Here is a 14,589-nt window from a genome sequence, read left to right on the forward strand (position 1 = left end):
TGGGTTGCAGTCCTGGGTGGCAGTCCCAGGGCAAGAAGGAGGTGCACTAGCATAGCAGAGATTGCAGCCACAGTAGAGGGGGGACCTTCCTCACTGTTCCAGAACAGAAAAGAATGCTTATGGTCACTCACAGACCGGAGCACAGACCAGGAGAGTAGTAAACACTTCTCCTCAGATCATACCACCTTTGAAGAACTGCAAACTTATTGGTCTCTAGAGTATCTCTGAAAACAGCTACGTAAACCCCTGAAGCTTGGGACAGTTCACTCTCCACCCTAGAAGTAGAGCCCTACCTTAACAGTGGGTTAAAAGTCAAGTAATAGGCTGGGGAAATGAGCAAACAACAGAAAAAAAATTTGACTATAGAAAGTTAATATGGTGACAAGAAAGATCAAAACACAATCACAGAAGAAGACAACAAAGTCAAAGCTCATACATCCAAAGCCTCCAAGAAAAATATGAATTGGTCTCAGGCCATGGAAGAACTCAAAAAGGATTTTAAAAATCAGGTAAGAGAGGTAGAAGAAAAATTGGGAAAAGAAATGAGAGTGATGCAAGAAAATCATGAAAAATGAGCCAACAGCTTGGTAAAGGAGACACAAAAACTACTGAAAAAAATAACACCTTAAAAAACAAACTAGGCCAAATGGTAAAAGAGATCCAGAAAGCCAATGAGGAAAAGAATGCCTTAAAAAGCAGAATTGGCCAAATGGAAAAGGTGGTCCAAAAGCTCACTGAAGAAAATAATTCCTTAAAAATTAGAATGCAGCAAATGGAAGCTAATGACTTTATGAGAAATCAAGACATTCTAAAACAAAACCAAAAGAATGAAAAAAATGGAAGACAATGTGAAATATTGCATTGGAAAAACAACTAACCTGGAAAATAGATCCAGGAGAGATAATTTGAAAGCCATGACCAAAAAAAAAAAAGCTAAACATCATCTTTCAAGGAAGACTGCCCTGATATTGTAGAACCAGAGGATAAAATAGAAATAGAAAGAATACACTGTTCACCCTCCTGAAAGTGATCTCAAAATGAAAAGACCAGAGCTAAATAGAAAATTTGAATTTCAGATACAAGACTCAAGAGAAGAATAAAATTAGATAAAAAGGTGAGAGAAATCATAAGAGACTTGGTAAGAGTAAACTGGTTACATCCCTACATAGGAAGATGATGTTTGTAACTCTTAAGACCTTTCTCATTAATAGAGTAGTTAGAAGGAGTATAGGCACAGATGTGAGTTGAATATGAAGGGATGATACCTAAAAATAAAAGTAAGGGGTGAGAGAGGAATGTACTTGGAGAGAGAGGGAGAAGGAGAATGGGATAAATTACCTCACATAAAGGAGGCAAGAAAGAGCTTTTGCAATGGAGGGGAAGATTTGGGGAGTTCAGGGGGAGCAAATGAACCTTACTCTCACCAGAATTGGCTAAAAGAAGGAATAACATACACACTCAGTTGGGTATAGAAATCTATTTTTCTCTATAGGAAAGTAGGAGGGGAAGGAGATAAGAGAAGGGGGGGTGATAGAAGGGAGGGCAGATTGGGGAGGGGGTAGTCAGAGGCAAAACACTTTTGAGGAGGGACAGAGTGAAAGGAGAGAGGAAATATAATAAACAGGGGTGAGGAGAATAGGATGAGGGAAATACAGTTAGCAATAGTAACTCAAAAAAAATTTGAAGCAAGTTTCTGATAAAGGTCTCATTTCTCAAACATATAGAGAACTGTGTCAAATTTATAAAACTAAGAGCCATCCCCCAATTGATAAACAATCCAAAGATCAATTTTCAGATGAAGCAATCAAAGCTATCAATAGCCACATGAAAAATTACCCTAACTCACTCTTGAGTCGAGAAATACAAATTAAAACAATTCTGAGGTACTACCTCATATCCATTAGATTGGCTAATAGGACAAAAAGGGTACATGACAAATGTTGGAGGGGATGTGGGAAAAAAATGAAACTTTAATGCACTGTTGGTGGAGTTGTGAACTGATTCAACCATTCTGTAGAGCAATTTGGAACTATGCCCAAAGGAAGATAAAATCATGTATACCCTGTGACCTAACAATACCACTACTAGGTTTGTACCCCAAAAGAGATAGAAAAAAAAAGGAAAAGGACCTATATGTACAAAAATATTTATAGCAGCTCTTTTCTGGGGGCAAAAAAATAGGAAATTGAGGGGATGCCCATCAATTGAGGAATGGCTAAACAAGTTGTGGTACATGATTATGATGGAATATTACTATGCTATAAGAAATGATATGGGGCAGCCAGGTGGTGCAGTGGATAGAGCGCTGGCTCTGGTGTTAGGAGGACCTGAGTTCAAATCCAGCCTCAGACACGTAACACTCACTAGCTGTGTGACTCTGGGCAAGTCACTTAACCCCAATTGCCTCACACACACACACACAAAAATGATGAGCAGGATGCTCTCAGAGAAATTTGCAAAGACTTGTATGGGCTGATGCAAAGTGACATATACTGTGTACAAAGTAGCAGCAATATTGTGAGATGATCAACTGTGGATGACTTAGTTATTCTCAGCAATACAATGATCCAAGACTACTCTGAAGGACTTATATTGAAAAATGCTATCCATCCCCAGAGAAAGAACTGGTGGTGCCTGAATATAGATTGAAGCATACTTTTTTACTTCATTTTTTTGAGTTTTTTGTCTATGTTTTCTTTCACAATATGACTATCATGGATATGTTTTACACGACTACACATGCATAACCTATATTGAATTGCTTACCTTCTCAATGCTGGGGGAGGGGATTTGGGAAGAGAAGAAGGGAGAGAATCTGGAGCTCAAAGTTTTAAAAACAAATGTTAAAAATTGTTAAATTGTTTTTACATGTAACTGGGGGAAAATAAAATACTAAATTTAAAAAAAGATGTCAGATGAGCTAATGGAAGAGATTTTTTTTTCTACAAAGTGGTAGGATCTCTCAGAATCTGTATTTCTCTGTTGCAACCTTTAAGAGCGTAGGGTCTTTTCTAAAGCATGAGGGATCAGAACATTGGTATAAGAATAATAATAGCAACAACTTACAATTATTTAGGACTTTAAGAGTTGTTAAAAATAAATGGGGAGACTTCCCTCCCTCAATCTTGCAAATTCTAATTTTAAGGATCAGCTTGATTTTTTTTTGAAGATTAATTATTCAGTTTACATTATCACTTTTAAAAAGTGATTTCTGTTTGCAGAGAGAACTTTCTACTATGGTTACATTCAGAGTACAAGTCTGATTGTCAGTTCCTCACCCTGGTTACTTTCTCATTGTCTAAGCTTGACTCTCCCTTTCTCCCAATAAATCATGTTTCCAAATTCCCAATATTAAATTGATAGCTGAACTTTTAATTCACAACAACGTTCTGTATTCCTAACCCTATGACTTTCTTCCTAGTAGCACCCTTCCACTAAGGGCAGTTCTCATTTCCCTCATGATCTAGTTTGCTCATACATACCTTGTCTCTTTTAAAAGAGGTTTTGTAATCTCTTGGACTTTTTTTGTCAAATTAAGCAAATCTTGTTTTTCTGCATACTTGAATCTGACCTTGTTTTTTGTTTAACTTCAAGTTTGAAAAAAACAAAGCTGAAATGTCAAGGACCTTGATGATTTGGGGACTGTCCTGTGTTATTTATTTTTAGGAATTGTTCTCATTGTTGTTAAATTTTTATTATCAAAGGAAAATGTGAATGAAGTCAGAGCAAATTTGGTTTTGACAAAAGCCAAAGTAGAGAGATTTTGCTAAACAGCTCACTACAGTTAACAAAAGATAATTCCCTGTCTTAAAAAATAGATTCAACAGAAATAGCTTCATTTTTCCACTAAAGTAGTTCAAAATGAATAGTCCTATTTTCAAACAAAGGCAGCATGATTTGCTAATGGGAATCATCTTGATTTAGATAGGAGGGGGAACATGTTTTTGACTTCCTTTGTCCATATTAACACTTCTGGGAGGGCTTACACACTTACATGCAGCTGCAATATAGTGGAAAGGATGATAGGCTTAAAATCTGAAGACCCAGTTAGCTTCAAGTCCTGGCTCTGTCATTTAACATCTGTGCGACCTTGGAAAAATCATTTCACCATTCCATGCTTTCTAATCCATACTTCATAGATAAAGAAACTAGTACCTATACTATCTATCTCTCTGTAATCTTCAATCTCATCTTATTGACTGGCTCCTTCACTTCTTCAAACAAGTCCAAGTTTCTACAAATGCACCCATGTCATCCATTAAGGAAAAAAAAACCTTACTTAATTGGACTTCCCATTAACTAGCATTCTCCATTTTTCCTCCACTTCTAAATCAGTAAGTCAATAAACATTTATTAAGCACCTACTGTGTACCACACACAGTGCCAAATGCTGGGGATACAAAAAGAAGCAAAAGACCCTCAAGAAACTTACGATCTAATGCAGGAGACAACATGCAAACAAATATATACAAAGCAAGATATAGATAGATGTGTGTGTATGTGATAAACAGGAAATAATTAATAGAGAGAAAGCAACAGAATTAAAAGTGGATAGGGAAGCTTTCCTATATAAGGTGGGATATTAGTTGGGATTTAAAGGAAGTCATCAAGATGAGAAGTCAGATCAAAGAAGGGAAAACACTCCAGGCAGGGGGAACAGCCAGAGAAAATGTCGAGTCTAGAGATATATGCTTCTCAGGCAAATTCATTGAGAAGAATAGGACAATATGGGAATGCCCATCAATTGGAAATGGCTAAACAAGTTGTGTTATATGATTGCGATGGAATACTATTGTGCTATAAGAAATGACAAACTGTATGATTTCAGAAAAACCTGGAAAGACTTACATGAACTCATGCAAAGTGAAGTGAGCAAAACCAGAACATTGTACACAGTAGCGGCAATATTGTACAATGAGGAACTGTGAACGACTTAGCTATTCTCAAGCAATACAATGATCCAAGACAATTCCAAAAGACCCATGATGAAAAATACTATCTACCTCCAGAGAAAGAACTGATGGAATCTGAATGCAAATCAAATAATACCTTTTTTTAAACTTTATTTTTCTTGGGGTTTTTTTTTTGGTCTGCTTTTTTTTGCAACATGTCTAATACAGAAATATGTTTTGCTTGTCTGCACCTGTATAATCTATATGAAATTGCTTTCCTTCTCAAGAAGGGAGAAGAGAGGGAGAGAATTTGGAACTCCTTTTTAAATGAATATTAAAAATTGTTTTATATGTCATTTAAAAAATATAAAATTTTTCAAAAGAAAAAAAAGCCATCTACAATTGGTGTTCTCACTTCCGTCTCACTCTCTTTTAAATACTCTGTAGTCTGGATTCCAGGCTTGCCACTCAATTGAAACACCTCTCACCAAAGTTACCAGTGATCCTTTAAATTGCCAAATCTAATAGCCTTTCCTCAGTCTGCAGCCTTTGTCAATCATCCTTTTCTCTAGGATATTGTTTCCTCTCTTGGCTTTCCTGATAGTGCTCTTTCTTGGCTCTCCTTCTATCTGTAAGATAGCTCCTTCTCAGTTTCCTTTGCTGGTTCTTCCTCAAAATCATACCCACTAATCATGAGTGTTCCCCAAGGCTCTGTTCAAGGCCCTCTTTCCTTCTCCTTCTCTACTCTTTGGCTTGGCACTCTTATCAAGTCCCATGGATAATAATTTTCATCTCTACACAGATGATTCACAGATCTAGAAATCGAGCCTTAATCATTCTCCTAAGCTTCCAAAGGTAGTACCAGCTGCCTTCTGAACATCTGGAATTGGAGGTCTCCTGTTCATCTCAAAGTTAATATGTCCAAAACACAACTCATTATTTTCCTCTTAAACCCTTCCTTCTTCCCAACTGTCCTATTACTGTGGAAAGCACCACCATCCTCCCAGTCATCTTCCCAATCTCCCACTGAAGTCTACAACCCCAATGTCTTTCTCAATTGCTCAGTCACATATCCAGTATAGTATCAAGTCTTGTTTCTTTCTTCATAACTTCTCCCATATTTTCCCCCTTTTTTGAATCCACATACCTGCCACCCTTGTACAAGCTGTCATCACTTCACAAGTCGACTATTTCAATAGGCTTTTGGTTATATTCCTCCCCATCCCAGTCTATCCTCCAATCAGCTGCCAAAATGATCTTCTGACCCAGTCAAATATAAAAATCCTCTCTTTGACTTTTAAAGCTATATACAACCTGGGCCCTTCTGCAGTCTTCTACCCTTTACTACCCTCCACCTACTTTATAGTTCAGTAACAGTGGCCTTACTATTCTCCACATGCAACATCTCCCTATTCCTTGCCTTTTCACTGCCTCTCCTATATACCTGGAATGCTCTCTCTTCTCAGCCCACCTGCTGGTTTCCCCTAACCTCTTTCAACTCTCAAATCCAATTTCCTGCAAGAGGCCTTTCTAGTCTTTCCCCATCTCCCTCTCCATGCCTAGACAGAGCATACTTCCTCTTTACACTGTAAATACCTTGTTGGTACAAAGTGTTTTGCCTGTTGTCTTTCCCAGTAGAATGAGAGCTGCTTGAAAGCAGGAACCTCGTATTTGCCTTTCTTTGTATCCCTGGTACTTAACACAATGCCTGCTACTTAGAAACTGCTTAATAAATGCCTATTGATTGACAATTGACTGACTGATCTATCTCTAACCCCCAACATGGTAGTATTGAAAATCAAAAGATATCATGTAAAGTCAAAAGAAAAAATAAAAGACAAAAATGTTCTCAATCTGCCTGTCATTCATTAGCTATTATTATTATTGACATATTCTTTTCTTATAGCCTTTTCAAATTCCAGTCAATGCAAGAGAGCAGAGCTAGAGCTTCTAGATTGGATCTTTCCATCCAAATATTCCAATTAAAACTTTTTATAAGCTTTTCATGTGCATGTGCTCATCAATATTCATAAATGTGAGGTCATCATACCTTTAAGCATCTAATTACCCAAAATGAATTGTTCAGTTAACATCTTTAAAGACCTGGGTATTCTGTCTTTGTGGCAAACCTTTGCTGATAGAGAAATTAACACCAACTTTGAACGTGGATTTATTTCTTACCCTTTAAGAGCCACTCTTGAAATAAATGTATGAGCTTCTCATCATCAAATTAGTTAGTTCAAGGTGAAACTATTGGTCCATTTAATTAAATAGGAGACTTCATGCTAGCTCAACTTTTCATTTGTACTCAAGAGGAAAAAAAAAAACCCTCATGTAACAGACTGGGAGTAGGATGATCTGGATAATCTGAATCCTAGCCAGGACACTTGCTGTCTGTGTAACCTTGGGTAAGTTATATCACACCTCAGTTTCCTTATCTGTAAAGTGAGGGCTTGGACTTAACGTTCTCTACCTTCTTCTTCATCTCTAAATCCTATGGCCCTGTACTTAATCAAATCTTCACCAATAACATTCACTCAAGAGTAGAATCTATTCCTAACCCTATGACAGGTAGATGTGACACATCCACTTGTTCAAAAACTAGAAACAAAATGGGTCCCTTTCTAAAATTAAATTATGAAATACAAATATAATAGTGCATTATTGGTTCCTAAGAAATAATGAATATGAGGAATTCAGAGAAATATCAGAAGATGTACAATGACTACAACAATCGAAACATAGCAACAGTAAATAGCAGTAGAACTACAATGAACTACTGTATACCATGTGAGTCTTGGAGAAATGATAATGAAACATACCTCCTCAGTAATTCTGGATAAAACAAGCCAGACACTCTAAAATCCTTTTACTTGACAAATTCCGTTCCATTAAAAGTATAGTAGTTACTCAGAGAGAAGTAGGGGACTCTGGATATGAACTAGGTTTTATGCAATCAGATCTGATCAGCATTTAGGCTAGCTTTGCGTATATATTTTTCTGTGATAAAAAAGTAAACTATGACAGGGGAAGGAGAGGAAAGGAAGGTAAGAGAAAGAGACTATTATGTAAAAGCAAAAGGCTTTTAAACATTAACCTACCTAGACCTAGATAATCAGCTCTTCCCACAATCTGTGATCCATATGGAAAAGTAATTAAAAGTAGAATAATTACATTAGCCTTTTTTACTGATTGTTTGATGCCAAGAGCAAGGAAAAAAATAAACTGTTAATAACTGATCCTGTCATGCAATGGCATACCTTTAACTAAGTATCCCTAGCACTTCCTGAACAATTTCAATTCACACAGAAAAAGATAGTCTACAACCCAATGATGAGTCACATCTCACAGATCTATGGGGAAAAAAAAAACCTTCTCTGGTTCCCAGGCACTGATAGGATTCCACTTTTTATAATTTCACATAGATGTTCAGGGAGTAGCCATTAGCTACTGCACATTGTGGCATGTGAAAGCTCCTATCTGCTCACCCACAGGAAGACTGAATCCACAAGGCCTAGCAGGGAAGTGCCATTACTCTGCAGGACAAATATGGGATTTTAGTGCAACATAGCTACAAAAGGGGCCACTTTTCAATGGAAAATTTGTTCCAAATCCCAGTCTAAGGGCCTTGATGTTGGATGGGACCCCACATGGGGTGGAAAGAACAGATGGGTTGTTGGTTCTAAGTCGAAATGCAATCAGGCCTTTAAAAATCATAGCATTTATGACAAGAAGGAAGCTTAGAGTCTAACCCAACACCCTCATTTTATAGTAGTAGACAGAGGATCTGAACCCACTCGTAAAGATCAGCAAACCAGTCAAAAGTGGGTCTCCTTTGACTTTTCGCCTTACAAACCCACAGTTTGTTCACCTGTATCTTATTAGGATTATTAACATTTCAAAAAGGTATTTTAGTAAACAATTAATGGTATACCAAAATGAACACTCAACTTGGAGTCAGCAGATCTGGTTTGAATCCTAGCCTGATACTTCCACACTTCAACGTGGCCCTAGACAAGTTACATAACCTGTATGAACTTCAGTTTCTTCATCTGTAAAGTAGAAATGTGAAGGAGCATAACACACTGGTTAGAGAGCTAACATAGTTGAAAGAAAGGAGAAGAGCTGGCTGTATTGGAGTCCTGTCTCTGCCACATACCAGCTGTGTGAATTGTCAAATCACTTAACCTCTCAGTGCCCCAGACAAATCTGACATAAATTACAGAATACAGTTATCCTTTCCACCTCACAACTTTCCCCATTGTGGTTTCAATATATCTCAGGTTGGCATAAGAAATTGCATGGGAATTGTGGGGGGGGGGAGAGTTTTGCAGAAGCCATAGATGACACAGGAAAGTCAAGAGACAACATAGAGCCTATGACCAGACACTTAACCCAAATTTTACCATAAGGTAAACACCCCATAAAAGAAAAAGAAAACATTCAGACTTCTCTGGTATGAAGCGACAGCCCAAAAATTTTACGTGGGTTTTCCAGATCATGGGGGCAACGTGCCCCTAACCCCTGCACTGTGAAACGAATAACTGTAGTTGCCAATATGCATTGGTAGAGGTAACTTCCTTATTAGGAGTTACCCATACTTAGGAAATCATGGCCCTGAATTCCTATGCCCTTACCTGCAAAAAAAAGGAAACAAGAATTGCATTACCTTACAGGGCAGCTCTGAGGAACATACTTATGTAATTTAAAATACTATAAAAATGCAAGCTATTACTGTGTCTTCAGCTTCAAGGATCTGTGATTGTGTCACGGTGTGCACATCTTCCCTACAACTTAGTAAACAATCTATAAGAGTTGTTGTGGCCAAAAAAAATCATTTTGTAACCACTCTAGTGATGAGCCTCTCAATGCAGCTAGGCTAAGTTAATCAATCAACCAATGTTGTTCAGTTGTTTTTCAGTCATGTCCAACTCTTTGTGACCTCATTTGATGTTTTCTTGGCAAAGATACTGAAGTGGTTTGCCTTTTCCTACTCCAGCTCATTTTACAGATGAGGAAAGTGAGGCAAACAGGGTTGTGACCTGCTTAGGGTTATGCAGCTAGTAAGTGTCTGAGATTATATTTGAACTCAGGTCTCCCTGACTCCAGGCCCAGTGGTCTATACGCTGCATCACCTAGCTGCCTTGTGGATCAACCAATGAATGAGCACTAATTAAGCACCCATTGTGTGCCAAGCTCTGTGCTGGGTGATGAGTGTACAAAGACAGAAATGAAATAAGGCCTGCTCCTAAAGAGCTTGCATTTTTTTCCAGAGAAACAATATGTATATACAAAGATATTTACAAAGTATGTACACAATAAATACAAGGTTATTTGGGGAGGGAAAAGCCAGGGGACAGGGGAGAAGAAAACAAAAAGACTTTATGTAAAAGGTTGTACTTGAGCTGAGCTTTGAAGGAAACAGGGACTTATAAAAACCAAAGGTGAACATTCCAGACACAGGTGGACAGCCTGTATAAAGACACTAAGATGGGGGGTTGAGTGTCATATGTAAGCAATAGCAAAAAAAAAAAAAAGATACCTTTGCCAGACCATAGAGAAATGATGCATAAAAAGGCTTGGAGCAGAGATTTACAGCCAGTCTGTGAAGGATTTTGAAAACTATACAAAAAAGTTTATAAATGATAAAATTGATTCTAAAGGCAGTAGGGATACACTACAGGTTTTCTGAGTAGGAGAGTAACCTGTTTAGATTTGCTTTAAGAAAAACATGGTGGAAGCTGTGTGGCAGATGAATTGGTCAGTGGAGATATTTGAGTTGAGACAGGTCCCTGGATAAAAGATGTATAGAAAAGATGGACTTATATTTGAAGATTTTCCAGCTTTGTAGAAAATTCCTAAGTTTGTACTCTTGCTACCATAGCCTTCTAGAACTCAGGGCCCCCTCTACACCATGAGGAGGCACAGAAGGAAGAGGATTTTAGTGGAGGGAGCTATCTTTATCATGTATTCATTTGGTACCCTCCTAAACAAAAAGGGTAAATATAAAGGAGATGTCTCTTTTTGCCCAACCAACAGCTAGATATATCATAACCCCAATGAGGAAAGTAGCCAACAATCTAAGAACAGATGACCAGGTTATTGGAATCATCACCACAGGTACAACCTGCCAACTATTGATGGGTCTTAACTATGAAAGTCTGGCTATTGGAGACCAAGCAAATAACTTGTCACTCACTAAAGTGGTGGGCAACTTTGTGGTCTAAAAGAAGGTGTTGGTTCCCTAAGAAATCATTGTTCAACATCACAGGGGTATTTAGAGTTCGGAACTGGTCGTAGAGTCTTGTCACATCAATTTTTCTCTTCCGGAGGTCACATGTTGACCAGATGGATTTTTCAATCTGAAAAACATGAGGAAAGGAAAGAAGGAAACTGAAATTTGCACACAGTGACATTACCAGAAACATGTTCTGACTTCAGATTTTCATTCTTAGAAAGGGCAGCTCTGTCTTCCAAATTCACAGAGCCATTCCAACTCATATTTTAATGTATCCTTGAATAGTGACAGAAGAGGCATTCAGACCTAAATAACTGGGGCACAGTGGTTTCCCAAGGGTCTCTAGAACTAGATTCACTAGTGGAAAAGTGGTCGGAGGTCAGGTCAGGATTTTTCCAGGTTCTCTCCATACACATCCTGATCCAAAGGCACAGGAAAGAGAGATTGACTGGAAACACATATGAGAGAGCCTGTCAGAAGGAATGGTAGAGCCCAGTTCAAATGTCTGAGATGACTTATTTAAAAAGATATTCCAGCCCAAAGCAGTTTTGTTTTTGTTTTCTTGTGATAGATTCTCATCTGTCTCTGAGATACGTGGAGCATTTTAGTTCTGCACATAAAACATTTCCCTTGAAAAATCTCACCTTTTTCTTTCAATCATATTTTAGAAAATCTCTGAGCCAGGAGGGATCTCAGAAATCGTCGAGTTCAACCCTTACACAAACAAGAATTCCCTGTACTGTGTTCCTGACTAGTGACCATCCAACCTCTGCTTCAAGACCTCTAGTGAAGGGGAAGTCCCTATCTCTTATGGCAGTCATTCCAATTTGGGACAGCTCTAATTTTTTTTTAATTTATGTTGAACCAAATCTTCCTTCTAGTGACTTCTGATGCAGCCCCAATAAAAAGAGCAGCCATCAGTTTAATAAGTAAATCATTATTAACAGAAATAATAAAAAGATTCGGCACCTCTGAGCACTGGATTTTATACATAATAGAACTCCCCTTGTGAACTTTGATTCTACTGCTTTATTTACTTGGCAAACCTGTGTCAGCTCTGAATCAACCTAGTGCTATGTAATAATTTCTCAGCACCTCCTCAATCAATAAGTAAAAGTGATAACAGGACATTTTTCTCAAAGATTTAAAGTAAACTGAAAAATGCATCTCTGTCTACTACACCTTTTCTTTATTTCCACAGTATAATCCTTGGGTTAAATTAAGGAAGGGGAAAGACCCTGTCATGAGGAACAATATCCCAGTGAAAAGCTTTTGTTCTTTCAGTGGCTGGAATGGGGCTAACAGCTGGAAGGCTGGCAGGGAGGAGTGGGCCTCCCTGGACTATGGAGATGCAAGGTTGGGGTACACCTGGAGTGTCCTGTCCCATTGAGGTTCTGCTTTGGGATCCTGACACACAACTGGAAGTTGGAACCATACTCAGTGAAGTTGGGGAAGAACCTGAAGCCAGCAAAGACAGTAATTCTTTCTCCTTTCCTCCTGGAACTGTGTCAGACCCCTCTTTATTGATCTCAAGTTTGGAGGTTAGGCTAGTCTCTGCACATGAACTTCCATCTTGAAATTCAGCCTGATGGTCTGGATGAGTCAGAGAGAGTGCGCAGCACTGACTGATGAGGGAGACCCATCTGTCCCTCATCTCAGTGACATCCTCCATTTGTCTAATCAGGGCTGTGGCAGGAATTCGGAATCTAAAAATAGAAATATACGTCTATTTCTCTATCCAGTTATAGTAAATGTAACTGTGGATGTAGGATTAGAACAAGAGGGCTGTAACAATAGAGGCTATGGCATTCACTAGACATATGGGTGCATACAAATCACTTTGTCCCTCTGAGGTTCAGTTTCCTCATCTGTGAAATGGGAATAATAATTTGCTTCTTAACCTACCTCAACAGTGTTGTTGAAAGGACCATATGAGAAAATGTCTATAAAATGCTTCGTAAACCATGAAGGATAATATAAATGTGAGTCATCGTCACCATCACCATCATCATCATGATTATCACACGCTGATGTCAAATAAAGAGGAACCATGATGTAATGGCTAGAGCACTTGGAGTCAGGAAGAAATGGGCTCAAATCTCACCTCAGACACATAGTAAGCTGTATGACATTGGGCAAGTCATGTAATTTTTCTAGATCAGTTTTCCCATCTGGAAAATAGATTGAGAGAGGGATAGCATAATGGCTATAGCACACAGTGGCCTTGTTGTATTCTCTGGTCTAGCCACTTAACCTCTCTATGCCTCAGTTTCCCCATCTGTAAAATGGAGATATTATTCTGAGAGCAAACGAATTGACATGTATAAAATACCTTGCAAACCTTAAATTACTATGTAACTGCTAGCTATCATTGTCATTACTGTTAGTTTTACTATTATTATTATTATTACTATCATTGTTATAATTAGAAGGAGGAAGAAGACGAGGAACTCAGTGACCTCTAAAATCCTCTTCAGTTCTCTGTATAGTATCATTACATGTGTGCACGTATCATTGAATCTCTCTATAACAATAAGGGAAGAGGGAAAAAAAAGTTCTTCCATAGTAGCTTTTCATTCTCTGTCTCTCCCCCAATCCCCCTTCCAGTTTCCATAAGCTTCTAGAAAATCCCAGGGCCTAATCAGGCTATTGATCATGTTACTCCTCTGCTCAAAAGCCTTTGATTGCTTCCTTGTCTTCTAGAGTAAAATACAAACCTCTCAGCTTGACATTTAAAGTCCTTCCCAATCTGGCTCCTGTCTACCTTTCCAGGCTTATCACACATTATTTGCCTTCATGTCCTTTCCCTTCTGGCTAAACTGACCTATTTGTGCTTTCTGAACTAGGCATTCCGTCTTTCTCCTCCGTGCCTATGCACAAGCTGGACTCTTTGCCAAGAAGGTTCTCCCTTCTCACTTCCACCTTAGAATTCTCAGTTCCTGAGGCCAGGCTCAGGCACCTCCTCCAGGGAAAGGCTTTAGATATTAGCACTCTCTTTCTCCATCTCCAACTAACCAAATATGTCCTTACCTTTTTAGATGTTGTTTTCCCCTAGTAAAATGTAGGAAATTGAGGGCAAGGATTGTTTCATTTTTGTCTTTTTCTTCCCAGAGTCTACCACGGTGCCTGGCACATAGTAGGTGCTTGATAAATGCTGGCCAGATCAGTCACATAACTTACTAACTGTCTGAGGCACTTTTATCAGGGCCAACAGAATACAAGGAAATCAAGAACTCATTAAACATTTGTTAACCAACCTCCTACTGTGTTCACAGCACCCTGCTAGATGTGAAGGAAGATGCAAGGTTTATTAAGCCAATTTTCTCATAACATGTACTGTCTAGTACATAGTCACAGAAAATTATTATATAAAATGGGATTTATGTACAGAGAGCTACAAAAAATTGGGTGGGGTATAAAAGAAAAAAGAAATTAATGACCAAGAGGGAAAGCTTCCTG

General features: G+C 38.4%; 1 protein-coding gene across 1 annotated transcript in view; it reads right to left on the bottom strand.

The window, feature by feature from the left end:
• The window catches only part of LOC110206425 (uncharacterized), a 119,235-nt gene that overhangs the window by 34,098 nt on the left and 70,548 nt on the right, over nt 1-14,589 (bottom strand). The window contains 2 exon segments of the mRNA XM_078149161.1: nt 11,092-11,254; nt 12,368-12,836. Coding sequence (XP_078005287.1) covers nt 11,092-11,254; nt 12,368-12,836 — 632 coding nt within the window.

Source organism: Phascolarctos cinereus, unplaced genomic scaffold (assembly GCF_003287225.1).
Source record: "Phascolarctos cinereus isolate Bilbo 61053 unplaced genomic scaffold, phaCin_HiC Scaffold_2;HRSCAF=192, whole genome shotgun sequence".
NCBI lineage: Eukaryota > Metazoa > Chordata > Mammalia > Diprotodontia > Phascolarctidae > Phascolarctos > Phascolarctos cinereus.